We start from the raw sequence: 17,097 nt of genomic DNA on the forward strand, positions 1-17,097 counted from the left end.
ATTTTGATATATTTATTCAATACAGAGAAAATAGAAATTTACTAAAATTTATTTATTGAGGCCATAGGCCTAGCTATTTTAAGAACATTGGTTGCAGGTTCAATCCCAGTCCAAAGAATAACAAATTTGTGTTTCGAGGTTCTAATAACACAATACATGTTTTTAAACAACCTTAAGAACCTTTGACCAAGGAAACGGCCCACATAAAGGGTCTGGTAATAATAAACATACATATTTTACATTATTCTTAAAACATATTTAATAACTAGCGTTTCTACTTTAACGGAGCTGGACGTGTACCTTAAGTTAATAAGTAAGTATACCGTCTTAACTACATATCAGACTATGAAGTAGGTCTGGCGGCTTTGGGATCTTGGGCCTTAAAGTGGTATATAAAAAGAAACAATCGAGCTGATATAGAAATGAGGTTATCCCTGAAAGCTCTTGAATTATTGTAAAATTACTGATAAAAACAGTAACTGTTTGTGTACAGCACGAAAGATTAAAGATATAATTAAATGGAAATTAGAATGTCATTGAACATTAAGTGGATACTTAAATTAAATGTTTTGAAATCATTTATGTTACCTATATGATAAGGACGCTTTAATTCATTAATGATAAGAATATTAAAGAGCGTTTATTAGGTGACATGGAATATATATTAATAAAATTAAAATTCAGTGCAATTTTCCGGCGTCTGGAAATCTGTACTTTTATACTATATTATTTTATATTATATCTTTGAATATTTTTTTTCTACAAATAATAGAAACATATATTGTAAGAATAAAATATTCTCATTTTATCTTCTATTAAAAACGCCTGCCTTAAATACATTGTTCTCATATTCATTGTTTTCATAACAATTTAAAGTAAGACTTATAAATAGTTAAAGTTGAAGATGTTTAAAGAAAAGAAAAGTTAAAGGTGCTTTGTAAATAAAGTGATAAGCATTTTTGTGAACCTGTTAGAAACAAATAAATTCTAACGGTACATCCGCATTCGGCACGATTACATATTAAATATTAAAATTAAATGTCAAGTTTATTGTTCGCTAGTGCGTCGCGTGCCGCGTCGCTGATTGGATTTAGGTCTTTTAGGTTAGACTAGATAAATTAATTAATTTTGTGTATTTATTATTATCGTTTAGTTACAATTTTGTCATGATAAATTGTGTGAAAAAAGATTTGACGTGTATATACGTAAATAATATGTACAAATATAATATATTGTATATATCGTGTAATATCGTGATAACGTAGGATATACTTTTGCTTCTCTAACAGTGCATACACGATCATTTCATGAATATACATTGTATTCTCGGTAACTGATAACAAAGTGATCGAACAAAACATTTCCAGTTGTAGTTTTGCTGCCGGCGTGATAACATTCCTTTGTAACTGTACTTGTTTGTTTACAAACAGTGGCTAGCAAAAAATGGACGGACAAGACTCGGTACCTATATTAAATATGCCATCAGATTCACGCATCCAGGGCCTAAAGGATCATTTTCTTAAAGAATTTGAATGTGAACCGGATTTCATTGCTCGTGTTCCCGGCCGCGTAAATATAATCGGCGAACATATTGATTATTGCGGCTATCCGGTGTTGCCAATGGCATTGGAACAGGATATACTAGTGGCGGGGAAAATAATAGACGACTATAAAATATGCTTACGTAACAAGAATTGTGCGTATAAGAGTAAAGATTTCGATATTAAAAATTATGACGATATTAACATTGAAGCGGATTTAAATGGAAAGCCTTTTTGGTATAATTATGTACTTTGCGGTGTCAAAGGAGCTTTGGAATATTTAAATAACGAAGTGTCGAGAGGTCTTCAACTTTGTATTGATGGAAATATTCCGCCAGCGTCGGGTCTATCTAGTTCTTCAGCATTAGTTAGCGCAGCTTGTTTGGCCTTTTTGTATGCCCAAAATGGGTCTTTGAACAAAAAAGATATAGCATCACTTTGTGCTCAAAGTGAAAGGTACATAGGTACTCAAGGGGGTGGAATGGATCAGGCTATAGCATTTCTGGCAGAAAAATACTGTGCCCAATATATTACTTGGAATCCTCTGAAGGCTACAAAAGTTCTTTTACCTGAAAACGCTTCTTTTGTTGTAGCTCATAGCTTATCTGAATTAAATAAAGCTGCAACTAATGACTATAATCGACGTGTTATAGAATGCAGACTCGCAGCAAAAATATTAGCTTTGTCCACAGATGAGGTGAATGATCATAACATTATTACATTAAGCCAAGTACAAAAAATACTAAATAAAAATTTAGAACAGATGATCACACTAGTATATGAAAAACTACCAAAGGAAACATATTCCAAGGAGGAAGTCTGTTCTATTTTAAAAATTACTGAAGATGAAATGAGTAATTTTTACTTAACTCCCAACACGATACATTTGAAGGAGTTCAAGCTTAAACAGAGAGCTTTGCACGTTTACGAGGAAGCTTTGAGAGTCGATGCATTTCGTAGTATTTGTACAAATTCCGTAAAAAACGGTGAATTGAACGGTGCGTTTAATGGAAATGGTAATTTAAATAATTGTGGAGATATCAACGATACCTTAACTAAATTAGGAGAGTTAATGTCCAACAGCCATCAAAGTTTAAAAACGTTATACGAATGTTCTCATGAAAATCTAGATATTCTAGTAGATATGTCTAAACAAATGGGCATCCATTCACGGCTAACTGGTGCCGGGTGGGGCGGATGTATAGTAGCGCTGTGTCCAAATGATAAGATTAACGATTATATTGAATTGTTAATAAATGAATTTTACATAAAACATTGTAATATTGACAAAACTTCCGCCAAATCGTACGTATTCGCAACTAGTCCTAACTATGGTGCAGTTATTTATGTAAATTAATGAATAATCATTATTTATTATTATGTTAAAATGTACGTAGAAAAATTTGTTTTACCACCACTAATGATAGTCATATATGTATTTTTCGTAATTTATTATTTTTTTATATTTAAAATAGTTTATTTTAAAAATAAGATATTGTGTGAAAGAATTTAGAATTACAATCGCATTTTAAAATTATTATGTAATAAATAAAACAAAACTTGTTTTTTGTTCTGATATCTTGAGATTTTGTTTGTTTTATTTTAAAATGTTTAAGTGAATTGTAAACGCGACGGTGGAAATTGAACCCATGATTTTCACTCGGGAAAAGAAATATGTTTATTTTCCTTATAACTAGAAATCGGCGGAAAGTATATATATTTAAACAGTTTTGCGGACCATTTAGGGCTCCTTTGGGAGTAGCGCCCGGGGCTCATGGTCATTTCTGATTTTTTTAACAAAAAATATTCTTACATATCTAGTCCAGCCTTTTTTTTTCTATTATTGTATGGGAATAATACTATTAAGTACCGTAACACACGTACATATCTATAAATTATACGTAATTATATGTAAAAAGAAAATTCAAATTCGTCAAATTGATGTCGACTCTATATAGAAGGTACATGTTCCTTGTCCTAACTCCTGATAAAAAAAAAGCTATTTGTCAACGTCAAGTTGTCAAAATAAAATCATAAACATAAATACGTGTTGTCTAATGACGTAAGACGTCTCGTAAATTTCTATATTTGGCTAACAAAATTTATAAAACCATTAAGGTTACACGTTTTATTATGTATGTAATGTTTAAATGTACATTTTGTCAGTTGGATTTATTATAATTTGTTTTCTGTAGCTCTCTACTAAAAACAAAGTTCAATAAGTCGTTAGGTAAGTAAACTTAAATGTAAATAATAGAAATCTCGATTTTACATGTAATTTTCCTAATATTTTTCTTATTCATTTATTTCATAGCTTACTAAGGATAACCAGCAATGGGTTTACTTAAGGTATTTTTTATTATTAAGATTATCACATTTTTAGGTTATCTTATAAAATGATACTTGAAGTAAAAAAATCATTTATGTAAAGTATACATGGACTATTTTTTACATTTATCATGAAAACCATTTTGATAAATTCATTTTGTTTCATAAATCATTAGTGTATCAGAATAAGACTTCATTTAAAAGCAATTTAAGGCTGTAGCAGTGGCAGTTAGACAAATGAATTATTTTCATATCAGTACTTAGATAAGAAGACAAAGCGCAAAGTTAGGTTTTGCCACTTAAAATGTAAAGTCTCCAAAATTGGGTGGTTGTGAGAAAAGATGTCTAAACACTAAAATAATATTCTCTACTTACTCTGCTATATCTCAAATACAGTAGGAAGCAAAAAAACTATGAATTATAATAAAGTATATTTATTACATCTTCAGAGTGATCCTTTAGTGGAAGAGAGTTTTATTTGCACAACAATTACCACTGCTAAAAAAAGAAGATTAAGAAGAAAGAAGTTACAACAGGCAAGAAATTTAAGTATGAAATACAGTACTAACTGATTCTAACTAAAAAGTTTAATTTTTATAGCTTTTTGTTAATGGAACATTCTATTTAAAAAAAACATAGACAGTGGTTTGGATTAGAAAAGTTTTTTTTAATTTGCTTCTAAATTCTGGAAAGAAAAATAATACTTTGTGAACTTCATTTTACTTAACCTTTAACTATGGACGTGACTTTTTTATAACATACATATGGACGTCGGGTCTGTCAGACCAGTGTATTTATTGGTCATATTCCGACTGTTTTTTAAAGGAAGAAAACAATTTTATCTTTTAGTTTACATGAATAGCCTCAAATCAAACAAAATCAATATAAATAAAATCGCTTTTTATTAAAGTTTACGCATCACAACGATTTAAGTAACTTAAAGTCACAATTTCAGTCTTTGGCCACATGGGATGACTCTTAAGAAAATAATACTATAAAAAAAAGACAGATAATAAAATAAATATTTTTTTAACAAAATATAAAGTCTAACAAATAAAAAAAATAAAGAAATTACATCTTTTGTTATAAAATAAAAATTTTGACAACACCTCAAGATAGGGTATTATTGAACATCAATACACAATGGCTTTCAACATTGTAGGCAAACAGGACGATTGCAGTCAACATAAGTATGTGTTGTGTTTCTATATATCTTTTGGGGGCAAAGTGTACATGTTTTTCAAGATCCCAAAACTATTTTTTTAGCTTCATGTTCAAAAAATGATAGATCAGATCGTGAAACACGAGTCAAAGTCATTCTCAATTCTTAGAGTAGTTTAGTATACAAAACGCGTCTTTTTATTTGATAAAGTGCTATTTTCTTTATAAAATGTCGTCGTCCAATTCTTTTGTTTGATGTTGATTATAAAGTACCGATATTTTTGTCCCTGACGTGCTAGGTCGATCATTTTTTTCCATTTTATCATATAAACTAAAAAAATTGAATCTTTTTTAGGTAAATAATATTTATATTACTAAAATATATAACAAACAATGCCAAATAATATATGATATAAAACAATAAAAACATTTGAATACAAATAATACAATTAAAATATTAAAGTATATTTTGTAATATTATAAAAATATATGGCGTTTTGAAATCATTCATGTATGGGAAACATGGACGTCGGGTCTGACAGACCCAGGCCCCGTTTAGAAAGTTAAATACTCACGTGTTTTGAACCCAGAGACACAACCACTGCTATCTACATTCATTTTGTCATTAATACGAAAGGTACTGAGAGACTCAGTGGCGGACGTCACCGAGAAGTGGCCGATTTGTAGAATTCGTAGAACTGTCTGGTCTGTCAGACCCGACGTCCATACTTAAAGGTTAATATTTACATAATATTATTATTGATTAATGTGTATTATAGAAGCAGAACCAAACAATATAAAAGAAACAAAAATGTTAAATAATGAACTCGAGAAATCAAGAGAAGAAGTCAAAGCTGCAAGAGAAGCTAAAAAATTAGCAAAACAAAAAGCAAAACTAAAAGATAGTAACATTACTGCTACAAAAGAAAATGTAAGTCCATCCACTAAGCCAAGTGGGAGTAAGCCAAAAAGTGAGATCTCAGTAAATATAGAAGAAAATAAACATGAAGAATCAAAAATAATGGCTGAATTCTCTAAAAGTAAAGATGAAGTCGACAGAGCAGCATTTGTTACAGAGAATATTGCAAAAGATAATGAAATATCTAAAGAAACTATCAAATCCGAAAGGGCTGCAAAAAAAGCAGCGAAACAAGCTAAAAAGAAAACTAATGATAATAATAAATTGGTTGATGATAAACCAAAATATGATTTCCAAGTTAATGATAAATGTGGCGACAATAAATCTGATAATGAAAAACCTGTTAATGATTTAACAGTAAAGGAAGTTTACGATACATTGAAGGATATAGTTAATGTTGCAAAGGATGTTCAAGCTGTTACAGACAAAGTTATTGCTATAGACTTGGGACTTCGGAAAGTAAGTATCAATTTTACTTATAAGTATTTAAAAAAAAAGTTTTCTTATTTATGTAAAAAATGTGTATTACTTTTATGTTTAATAAAATTATCATTTTTATAGCGAAAACTGCATTTAAATTAGCATGCACAAAAGCACAGACAAAATGACAAATTTAAAAAAACACTGTTGTGGGTCTTATTATGTTAATAAATGCTTCCAGTCAATTTTATATTTGTATTTGTTGTTTATATTTATATATATATTAATATATATTTTCTTACAGACTAAAGACGAACCCGAAAAAAGTAAGGCTGAACTGAGAGCAGAAAGACGTGCCAAGCAAGAAGCTCAAAGGGCAGCAAAACAATCCGCACAAACTACTAAACAAAAGGCAGAAACTAAAGTAGAAACTAATAAGTCTCTTAGTGTACCTAAAGAAGTGAGTTAACTAGATAATATTTAATGAAAAATATTACATTAAATAACTTTTATTCTAAAAATTGCAATAAAAAGTTTATTCAAAATCTGATAATTCAGTTAAGTTGACTTGAATTTTGAAATGCTTCATTGATTGAATCTTATTTGATGCATGATTATATATTATGAATTTATTTAACTTAATAATATTTTTAAATGTGCATATAATTGAATGAAAACTTTGTAGTGATTGTGTTGTTTCACAATAATTAAAAACATGGAGCAAAGAAAATGGAAATGAAAAATGTTAAAGTTCCTCCAGTGGGAACCCAACCAACAACCTGTCACGTTTACAGTCACAAGCTTGTTTGTGCCCCTGCACCACAACTGGCAAAAATATTTTCAAAATTGTTTTTTACACAATTTTTATTGCAAATGTACTTTTTAGTTATGACACTGTTGTTTTTTATGAATTTTATAGGAAAAATCCAAACCAAAATCTGTAGAAAAGTCAAAGCCAAAATCTCAAAGTATGCAAAAGATGAATTGGTTCCAACACCTCCATACGGAGCACGATAAGGAGTCGTTGAAGCAAATGGCAATTAATATAAAGTAATTATATTATATTTTTTTAAAATATTGTTAATGTTTTTTTTTTCAGCTTTAAGCTGTATCATCCCGCACACAGCAGGGTAGAGGGAACCTAGTGTTAAGACACTTTCTGCAAAATTCTGGAGGCATTGCGTCTTGAGTGGCAGAACTTAACGCCGCGCTTTGCACCAGAGCGAAAAAATGGAAATATAAACGTAAATAAATATTTCACTTCCTCGAGCGGGGATCGAACCCACAACCGTATGACATACACTTTTTCTGAAAATAATGAATACAATAAAGAAGAATTCTCTCATTTGTCGCAGTCAGTCAGAGATATATTAACATAATTGGAAAATATCCTTCTAATATTAATTGTGAACCTTTGTAACACTTTCACGCAAAAACTGCTGAACGAATTTAGATGTAACTTTACAGTTACAAGACTTAGGATAACATTTATATGTTATTTATATATATGCTACAATTTATATAAACATTTTGTATAATTTGGCTGCACGGCATTTGACTGTTATATAACAGTTAGCTTAAGCGGCCGAAGCCGCACTTAGATCGCTAATATTAATATAACACAATTTTAAACATAGCGTTACAAACTTGTTTTTTTTTATTACATTTAATGTATTTTTTAAAATAATTTTCAGTTTACATCCAGCAGTCAAAAAGTTAGGTGTTCAATTAGCGAATCATGTCGTCACCGGATCTAATGCGAGATGTATTGCGTTATTAGATGCTTTGAAGAAGGTTATTGTATTTTTTTCTTTTTTAATTTTATTGTTTTAATTTTTTTTCAGCTTACACTTTCCGACACATAGCAGAGCGAACCTGGGAATCTGCGGAGACTACTGTGTGCATGCGTCTCACTTGCTGCTTGCGGCAACTCTTTATAACCAACGCGATAAAATAAAAATTAAAGCTATTTCATCTTCCGGAGCGGGAATCCCACAACTATCGCGCTTACAGTCACACGCTTATGTTCTGCATCACAGCGGCCTCATATTTATCTTAAAGTGAAAATCATTTTGAAATAAGAAAGTGGAGAACGGAGTGTCTTAACACTAGGTTCCCTCTGCCTACCCTGCTGTGTGCCGGATACAGCGTGAACTTGTTTTTTATTTTATTTCAGATGATACGAGATTATACATTACCAGCGCGTACAGAACTTTCCCGTGGGCTAGAAGCGGCTGTGGCCGATTGTGCCTCATTCCTGTGGGCTATGAGGCCTCCGTCTGCTGCTCAAGTTAACGCACTCAAACATTTGAGACATCATATAACGCAGCTTCCCAGTGATGTGGATGAATTTGATGTTAGTATTTTTACATACTGTAATTGTACTTAGGTTTGTCAATCTATGTACGAGTATGTATGTATAGTAGAAACTTGATTAGTCAGATTGATTGTTGTGGTCAGGTTTTGGGATAATCGATAAATGTATGAGAAAAACTGGTTTAGTGCATATATCTAAACTTTAATTAATATTTGTAAAGATAAATTTTTAACATACATTTATTCATGTACTTTTGTAATTAAATTCTAGAACCTTTAAAAATTCAAAAGTGCTTTTATAGTTTATTTGAATAATAAATATTTTGAATTTGAATTTACAAGCCTAGGGGAAGATGACAGGCCTCTATACATGTATATGTTATATAAGTTTTTGAAAATAATATAATTTCATATTTTCTTTAAATTTAAACCCACTTAAATACACACAGGCAAAGAAACGTCTACAAGAAGAAATCGATCGCTACATACACGAGCAAATAGAAATGGCAGGCGAGGCCATCAGTATTGCGGTACGCAAGAAGATATGCGATGGGGATAACATACTCACTTATGGATGGTATTTATTTTGAATCTAATTTTATTTTTTCTTACAATACTTCAGAGTACGCAGAAATAATGTAGTTTTGATAACATAAATATTATTTTTTTAAAATTAAATTATACCAGGTAGTAAGTTAAAAATCTATCTCTGAGAATATTTTTATTTCTCTGCCTGAGGAACAGTGTCTTACACATTAGGTTCACTTTGCTCCCACTTCTACATGCGGGATACAGCGTGAAGTTATAAAAAAATAATTAATATATAATTTTTAACATTTTAAAATATTATTCCACAGGAATTATTAGGAAAGAAGAATACTTTTTAGAAAACATATAAATCAAATGGAGCCGTTTATACGTTTTCTAAAAAGTAATATATCATGATTGTCTCTTCCCCAGCTCATCCCTAGTGGAGCGTATCCTGGTATCGGCGCACGTGGCGGGCGTGCGTTTCCGCGCAGTGGTGGTGGGCGCGCGCGTGGGCGGCGGCGCCGCAGAACTGTTGCGCCGTCTACGCGCGCGCGGCGTCTGCGCCCTCTACGCGGACATCTCCGCGCTCAGTGCGCTCATGCGACATGTTGGTTTTTGTTTTTGTGTTGTCTATATGGCTAAGGAGAAATTATGTAGGGTGTATGTCGAATATTAGAACTCTTTTGTTTGTTTTTTTTTACTTTGTGTTGAATGTGTGTGTAGGGTATAATGTGGTCATATAATTTACTGGACAGCGCGCTCATGTGCCGTGATTTTTTAATATTAGATGTGGCAATATAGCGTTATAAAATATATATTTCTTGAATGTGCATAGGTATATCTAAGTGAGGACTAATAGTGGTGTAAAGTGAGATTATCAAGTTCACACGTTGAATCACTTGAGTGCTCTTGTTTCTTATTGACAGATTATAAAGAAGGAAGACCTGCTGAGTTAGTTGCGCAGGTTCTTCTCAGGTCTGAGGCGCTTTAGTGAAGCGTTGGTAACTTATTCAACATTCAAAAACTTATTTACATTTTTTTTATCTTGATTATTAATTCCTATCTTTTTTTTCTACAGATGAACAAAGTAATAGTTGGTTGTGCGTCCCTCCTTATCAACGGTGCGGTACTAGCTCCTGCCGGCACGTTATCAGCCGCGTTATCAGCTCGAGCCCACAACGTACCATTGTTGGTAGCATGCGAAACCCACAAGTTTGCAGATAATGTGCAAACTGATGCTTTCGTTTATAATGAGATTGGTTTGTTTACTTTTCTTTAGCTTTTTTTCCTTTTTTTAGATGGTGTAGTGTTACGTTGCGTGTTATCTATTCTAACTCAAAAATTATAGAAACAAATGTAGATGTAATATAATTACAAAGAGCCTGAAATATCATTATTTAAATTTATATATCCATTTCTTCGCTCTGGTATCGAGGCAAAGCGCGGCGTGAGTTCCGCTAGTCAACACGTAATGCCTCCAGAATTAGGCGAAAACTGGGGAAAGGAGTTTCTTAGCACTAGGTTCTGCCTGCCTACCTTGCTGTGTGCGGGATACAGCGTGAAGCTGTTTTATTTATTTTCATAATATAAAAAAAATATTTCAGGTGATCCAGACGACTTGATAGACAAAACAGATGACAACTCGCCTCTAAAGGACTGGAAATCGAACCCCAACTTATCATTGCTTAATTTAACTTACGATGTAACACCGCCTTCCTTGGTAACGGCCGTTGTTACTGAACTGGCAGTCTTGCCTTGTACCAGCGCGCCTGTAGTGGTGCGATACAAAATGTCCGAATATGCACTATAAAACTTTGGATTTAAATAAATACATTGAATTTAATAGCATTTTGTACAATTATTTAGAATAGAATATACTTTATTGCACACGTAAAAGAAATATATAACAACAAATAAAAATAAAAGAAAAACACGTATGCAAAGGCGGTCTTATTGCTTTAAGCAATCTCTACCAGACAACCTTTGAAACATTACGGATGAATTGAAATGAGGAGAAGGGGGACAACGTCTCAGTGCAATCTATACTAATATAATAAAGCGGAAGAGTTTGTTTGTTTGTTTGTTTGAACGCTAAGATCTCTGGATCTACTGGATCGATTTACTTTGTTTTTGTTTTGTATGAAAGCTGCATTCTTCAGAAGTGCTATAGGCTATATAATATTACATTACACATATATACTAATAAATTAAAATACTTTCTAATTTGACATGCAATTTATTCTGCCATGTTAATAACAACCGTCGTCGCTACGCGACCGCGTTCGTTACCGCGTCATTTTGATATTCATCCTTATGAAAATAAATATAATAGTCACTTTTAGCATTTCATCTAGATTGAAATTATATTTCTATAGAAATGATATTCTTATATTTCAAGCAGGCGTAGCCGCGTCCGGGCCCGCTAGTTTTAAATATAAAAATGTAAACATTTTTCCGATTTCAAACCTTACAAATCCAACGTACGCCAGTGACAATTGTCAATGAGCTTCTTTTAATTGAATAATATACCTAAAGGTCGCAAGAAGCACTTGAAAACTGTTTTAATAAATTTTGTATTTTTATGTTTTATAAAAATGAAGAGGCCGTCGTGGCGCAGCGGCACAATGGTGTGACTAAATTATATTTCGATTTCTTCGCTCTGGTGTCAAGGCAAAGCGTGGCGTTGAGTTCCACCACTCAACACGCAATGTCCCCAGAATTCGGCGGAAAGTGGAGGGCGGAGTGTCTTAACAGTAGGCTCCCTCTGTCTACCTTGTTGTGTGCGGAATACAGATTGAATCTGATAAAAAAAATCTATGTTTAAATAAAAAACAATACTTTAAAATTGATATTATATTATATAAAAACAGTTTGCATTTCAAAGTTACTATTGAACCAAATGTACACTTAGTGCCAGTCGTTGTAAATGAGCTAACGATATTTCCTTTAATAATATTGTATGGACTATCGGAATATTCATTAATAATCCGAAATTAATGTTTTAATTAACTTCAAAGTAAATTACTGGTGTTTGAATATTTACAATTCTGTGCAACGTCTGCAATCGTTCTGGTTATTTAAAATATATTTATTGTTCATGGTTGTGACTTGGGAGTTCAGCACAATGAGAGAAATGAATCTCTTGGCACTAGGTTTTCATTGTCTATAGTTTAACAAAGAATATATAACAATTTAAATATTCTTTATATTCTATAGATTACCACATGTAGTTTCATTTTATTGTATTAATTTTACTCACAATACTCACTAAAGTTTTTTTATTTATATTTTTGTTGATTTTAATTAAATTATAAGAATGTATTTTTTTTTTAATTTACTTAATTTAATAATAATATTGTATTAAAATATACGTACATATTTATATATATGCCTGCTACTTCACGTGCTTGGAAAAGTAAATGATGATATAGGTAGGTACATTTTTATTTATGAACCTACCTATGTTTCTGAGAAACTATTTATATTTCTGAGATTAGGGTGCATTAACGCACAGATAGAGACAAAAAAATGTTTTGAATCCTTTGATAAATGCTCTTAATAATAGTTTTTGTCATATGTCTTCCAAGTACCGGCAGTAATCAGTTAAATGTTTATTATATAAAAGTTCTAAGGTATATGGATATTGTATACTAGCAAACACCAATCACTAGCTTCACCTGTATCGCACACGCAGCAGGGTAGGTAGAAGGAACCTGGGATACTCGTGTTATGATACTCCATTTCCCACTTTACACCGAATTCTGGAGGCATTGCATGTTGAATGGCGGAATTCAGCACCATGCTTAATGCACGCACTGCAGTTAATTTAATCAAAACACAGATGTACATTTTTATGAAGTTGATGGTAATTTGTCAATTTCATGATGAATAGTTTGTCAAGAAAAATGTAAACGAATGGCTCAAAAGAGGAGATTTATGGGATAACTGATAAAGAATCATGTTCCTCCTGTAATTTTTCTCTTTTGACATGTCTTTTATACAAATGTTTTTATTAAAAATCCTTTGATTCACTTTTAAGTGAAAAATGAAGGCATTAAAAAACCAAGCAATATATATATTTTATTATTTATTCTCAACATAATTTAAGACACAATATGTGCATATCCCATACTTTATTGCAACTGCTCATACTTAAATAAAAACTTAATTTTTTTATGTTAAAAACTTTTTAAAATTACAATACAGTAGGGACTAATATATATTACTCTTTGTGGTGTTCTGGCTTATGGATAGAGAAGTCTAATCGTACATAAACAATAACACACAAAAATAACATGTATAAGAAACCTACAACCAACAAAGGTTCTTGCAACATCAAAAGACGAGGGAATGTGTAACGAATTTGGAAATCTTGAATATGATTCTCCACAACATTTCTTTTGGTAAAAGATATTACAGGACGGCCTTTAGTATCTAAATAAGTGTAATGGAGATTGTCAGGCAGCCTCGTCACTGCAAATGGGAAATTTACTTTGATGTTTGTTGATCCTTCAGGCAAGATGATTTTTGTGACTAGTTCATCAACTTGCATATCATCAAATACATGATCAATTGCTCTCATTTTAAGCAAATATTCATTGCCTGAGTGGTACAAGTATTCATAACTTGGAACATTATATCCTAGGGTGTAATGTGATCTCCAGCCTCCAAACAATGGGTAGCGAGGTCTTAAGTCTAATTCAACTAAGTCTTTCTTCACCCTCATGTTTGATGTTGAGATATTGCCATTGCTGTCACGGTAGTACACATCAGAGGCAGACGCTGGTAGCAGTGTCTTGTAGTTGCGTACACTGGAAGGTCCACTGTGATGATCTTGTTGATAATCATATCTTGAAAATGGTCCCTTTAACTTGGCACCAGTATGCTCAACTTCAATTACCTCCTCAATGGCTATATTACCCCAGTGGGAAACTTCAATAAGACGTTCTAAGCGTGTCACAGTTAAGAAAGGAGAGTTATTCTTATAGTGAATGTTTAATTCTTTCTCTGTGAATGGGGCAATGTTGGGATATGGTCCATATAAAATAGATACATCTGGCTGTGAGAATGGTTTCACTTTCGTGTACGATTCAATGGATTTTGTGTTAAGAAGAACATTTGTTCTTTGTGACAAAACCTCGTATGGAGAAAAGAAGTATAAGTTACCAATGTATTTGACTAGTTGATCTTCTTGCTGGGTAATAGCTGTTGGATACGGCAACAACGCTTTGGTGTAGACTGAATCGACAGTAAACATTGCTGTAGCGGCGGCATTGATGCTGTCCTTTAGTTCAACACGCCAAAATTTAACTTTGTCATAACCTTTCACAGAGGTTTCCACTAAGTGAAGATCTTTATTGTTGATGTCTTTAGCCACCAAATAAGCTAAATTACTTTTAGCTGTATCTTCAATAGCTAAAAGGAAATTCTTCACCGGCACTTTTCCAGTGTTTTCCAGCGTAAGTTTAGATGAAATTTTTACGAGTTGCGATGAAAGGTCAATGGACCTTTCTACATTTTTTATTCTTATACTACTTGAAACGGTGTCAACATTTACACCATAACACTGTATGGCGATATATAACACAAATAATAAGCAAAACTTTATTTCAGCCATCGCCGGTAGAATCACTCTGACATTTGACAACGAAACGAAGTGTAACGCACTCAGCGGAAGTACACGCCAGCATTAAGCCACAGATTAATTGATATTCTATATAAAACAGGAAATAGCGATCAGATACGTCATTAAATTATCATCCTAGAAATTAAGTTTGATTATTGTTCTTTCAAAGGTGACATTTTTATTGGTTATTTTTTATATAATGCTCTATATGTTATTATTGTTCAATTTAACTTATTAAATACGATGTACACATATAAAGCTTCAATATATTATATATAAACCTTATAAGTAAAATTAAATTATAAAATTGAACAATATTATTATAATAAGAAGAAATGTAATATAAGCATCCGTACTGTACATAAATAAGGTATAAATAATTAACAATGTATAAATTATAAATTACTATGGCAGCACTAGCATTAAAATCATAAAATGTCATAACTTATAGCTGCATTAATGCATTTGTGAATTGTTTTACTTTTTTCACTAAGTTGGGACGAAAAGGAAGATACTACTTTTCTACCTGCGAATTGTGAAATGTGATTATACCCAGTGTTTAAACACATTTTATTATAACGTGCTATTTAAATTAAAATATTATTATAAAAGCAAAGGAACATATAAAACTATCAAAATGCTTAAATTATTTGTTCGTCTAAGCATTATATTACTGGGTATGTAATTTCATTGTTTTAAAACAAATTAGTTTCATAACAGTAAGTGACTAATATTTTTTTATTTCAGTTATAAACATGGCTATTAATTCATGTGAGGCATTTGGAAACCGAGGCTATAACACGAAACAAAGAAAAGGATATAAGGAAAGTTCTAAAACTAATCGTGTCGGCACTCCCCCGGCTTTACCAAATCCTGGACCTTCCAGAAGAGGCCTCGGGATCTCGGCTTGGGGTATTATAACTGTTATTATATCACTCATATTAGCAGTTGCAGGCTTATACTATTTTTCTATTTGCTACCCAATAATTTGCCAGAAAAACAAAAAATATGACATGATAGGCTTGACCTCTGTAGCTTAAAATGCTCATTTTTTATATTTTTTTGAATATCAAATGCATATCTGATACAATTCAGGTGAGATAAAGTAAGCCAGTTAATCTTTATGATGGCTTACATTGAATGTGTAGAGATATAAATGGTTGTATCTTCTTGTTTCAATTCCTATAAACAACATTTTTTATCAAATGTGGACTAAATTTAATATTTGAAAGACTGGTGTGGACCAATTTTTATACTTTATACAGTATTATTTCTTAGAATATTAAGAATTTTATAAATTTGATAACTTAAAATATAGATCAGCAGGTGCCATAAAGCAAGTTTCAGTCCTTATTATTTACCTTATTTTTTGCATTAAAAGGGCACTGGATTTTTTTTATTACATAAAAATTTGCAGATACTTCTAAACCTATAATATTATAATGGTAACCATTTTCAATTTTAAATGTTTAATTTATTTTAATTATCAATATTTTTTTAAAAATGAATTTTGTATGTACTTATATAAGTAAAACCAGTGATTATTTAGATTGTAGTTTTTTGATATAATTTGTCTTAATATAATTTCTTAGTTCATAAAATTTAACAATAAATATTTTATTAAGTTTAAGATATTGTATTTTATGACAGGAAGATATGAAATTGGTGCCTTTTACAATAAATATAACATTAAAAATTATAATTGTATCCTGAGAATCCAAACAAGGAATAAGTAATTTATACTTACCATCATTTTGTAAAATGTACAATAGTCCTAAATAATATATTTTATAGGATCGCCCAAAAACATTTTTATTCAAAATGTTTAATTTTCATAGTATGTTAGAATTTTAACAGTACATTGGTTGAGAAAAAAATAATAGAAAAAAACATACAAACATAGTAGAAAATGGTTTTTTTCTAATATGGTTTTTTAATTTAACTCATGATATTTCATGACTTAAATTTTACTTATGATTTAAAACTAAAGTCAAATTATATGTTTTTATTTTTCTGTTTCACTTTATATACTCTGTTTCTTGTCTCGAATATTGTAATAAGTGGATAATTACAACATAGACAGAAAAAAAAATGGGTATTTAATAAGATGTATGAGTCTGAAAGGAATGGATTAATTTAGATTAGACACATTTTCTTTTAAGTCAGTTTCTATACTAACAACAACAAATCAGAATGTATAATTTATTTTATATATTTTATTAATAAATATGTCAATTATACTAATTATACTATAA

At 31.2% G+C, this 17,097-nt stretch overlaps 4 protein-coding genes across 11 annotated transcripts; 3 read left to right on the forward strand and 1 right to left on the reverse strand.

Moving 5' to 3' along the window:
• Nucleotides 1–174: 174 nt before the first annotated feature.
• Galk (N-acetylgalactosamine kinase) lies at nucleotides 175–3,125 on the forward strand. Of its 2 annotated transcripts, none has more exons than XM_085190880.1 (2): nucleotides 175–313; nucleotides 1,368–3,125. In XM_085190880.1, exon 2 carries the CDS (start codon nucleotides 1,444–1,446, stop codon nucleotides 2,896–2,898), a length of 1,455 nt encoding a protein of 484 aa, XP_085047006.1. In that variant the 5' UTR covers nucleotides 175–313; nucleotides 1,368–1,443; the 3' UTR covers nucleotides 2,899–3,125. The 2 variants fall into 2 exon arrangements, with proteins under 2 accessions (XP_085047006.1, XP_085047007.1); XM_085190881.1 differs by lacking the exon at nucleotides 175–313 and adding an exon at nucleotides 1,085–1,103.
• eIF2Bdelta (eukaryotic translation initiation factor 2B subunit delta) lies at nucleotides 184–11,059 on the forward strand. 7 transcript variants are annotated; one of them, XM_085190873.1, is made up of 12 exons: nucleotides 3,621–3,771; nucleotides 3,856–3,890; nucleotides 4,319–4,418; nucleotides 5,810–6,408; nucleotides 6,674–6,829; nucleotides 7,289–7,419; nucleotides 8,064–8,163; nucleotides 8,546–8,725; nucleotides 9,135–9,262; nucleotides 9,646–9,823; nucleotides 10,295–10,475; nucleotides 10,821–11,059. In XM_085190873.1, the coding sequence occupies exons 2-12, from the start codon at nucleotides 3,876–3,878 to the stop codon at nucleotides 11,024–11,026; spliced, it is 1,974 nt and encodes a 657-aa protein (XP_085046999.1). In that variant the 5' UTR covers nucleotides 3,621–3,771; nucleotides 3,856–3,875; the 3' UTR covers nucleotides 11,027–11,059. The 7 variants fall into 7 exon arrangements, with proteins under 7 accessions (XP_085047001.1, XP_085047004.1, XP_085047003.1 ...); XM_085190875.1 differs by lacking the exons at nucleotides 3,621–3,771; nucleotides 3,856–3,890 and adding an exon at nucleotides 184–313; XM_085190878.1 differs by lacking the exons at nucleotides 3,621–3,771; nucleotides 3,856–3,890 and adding an exon at nucleotides 184–313 and having other exon boundaries at nucleotides 4,319–4,405.
• A 2,224-nt stretch (nucleotides 11,060–13,283) lies between these two features.
• Nucleotides 13,284–14,892, reverse strand: LOC146535954 (dolichyl-diphosphooligosaccharide--protein glycosyltransferase subunit 1). The gene has a single exon (XM_085190887.1). The coding sequence runs from the start codon at nucleotides 14,831–14,833 to the stop codon at nucleotides 13,439–13,441; it is 1,395 nt and encodes a 464-aa protein (XP_085047013.1). The 5' UTR covers nucleotides 14,834–14,892; the 3' UTR covers nucleotides 13,284–13,438.
• Nucleotides 14,893–15,317: 425 nt separating this feature from the next.
• LOC146535955 (uncharacterized) lies at nucleotides 15,318–16,029 on the forward strand. Its single transcript, XM_085190890.1, has 2 exons — nucleotides 15,318–15,519; nucleotides 15,590–16,029. Exons 1-2 carry the CDS (start codon nucleotides 15,480–15,482, stop codon nucleotides 15,880–15,882), a joined length of 333 nt encoding a protein of 110 aa, XP_085047016.1. The 5' UTR covers nucleotides 15,318–15,479; the 3' UTR covers nucleotides 15,883–16,029.
• The last annotated feature ends 1,068 nt before the right edge of the window (nucleotides 16,030–17,097 follow it).

This window comes from Heliconius melpomene, chromosome 10 (assembly GCF_056956725.1).
Source record: "Heliconius melpomene rosina isolate 202511_hmr_F chromosome 10, ASM5695672v1, whole genome shotgun sequence".
Lineage (NCBI taxonomy): Eukaryota > Metazoa > Arthropoda > Insecta > Lepidoptera > Nymphalidae > Heliconius > Heliconius melpomene.

What these genes read in the sequence shown, in the direction of transcription:
- Galk (XM_085190880.1), top strand. Translation starts at nt 1,444, where the DNA reads ATGGACGGACAAGACTCGGTACCTATATTAAATATGCCATCAGATTCA.
- eIF2Bdelta (XM_085190873.1), top strand. An exon ending in ACAACAGGCAAGAAATTTAA is followed by an intron (nt 4,419 to 5,809) that starts GTATGAAATACA and finishes TGTGTATTATAG; the next exon opens with AAGCAGAACCAAACAATATA. An exon ending in TCAGTGCGCTCATGCGACAT is followed by an intron (nt 9,824 to 10,294) that starts GTTGGTTTTTGT and finishes TTTTTTCTACAG; the next exon opens with ATGAACAAAGTAATAGTTGG.
- LOC146535954 (XM_085190887.1), bottom strand. Translation starts at nt 14,833, where the DNA reads ATGGCTGAAATAAAGTTTTGCTTATTATTTGTGTTATATATCGCCATA.
- LOC146535955 (XM_085190890.1), top strand. Translation starts at nt 15,480, where the DNA reads ATGCTTAAATTATTTGTTCGTCTAAGCATTATATTACTGG. An exon ending in TCTAAGCATTATATTACTGG is followed by an intron (nt 15,520 to 15,589) that starts GTATGTAATTTC and finishes TTTTTATTTCAG; the next exon opens with TTATAAACATGGCTATTAAT.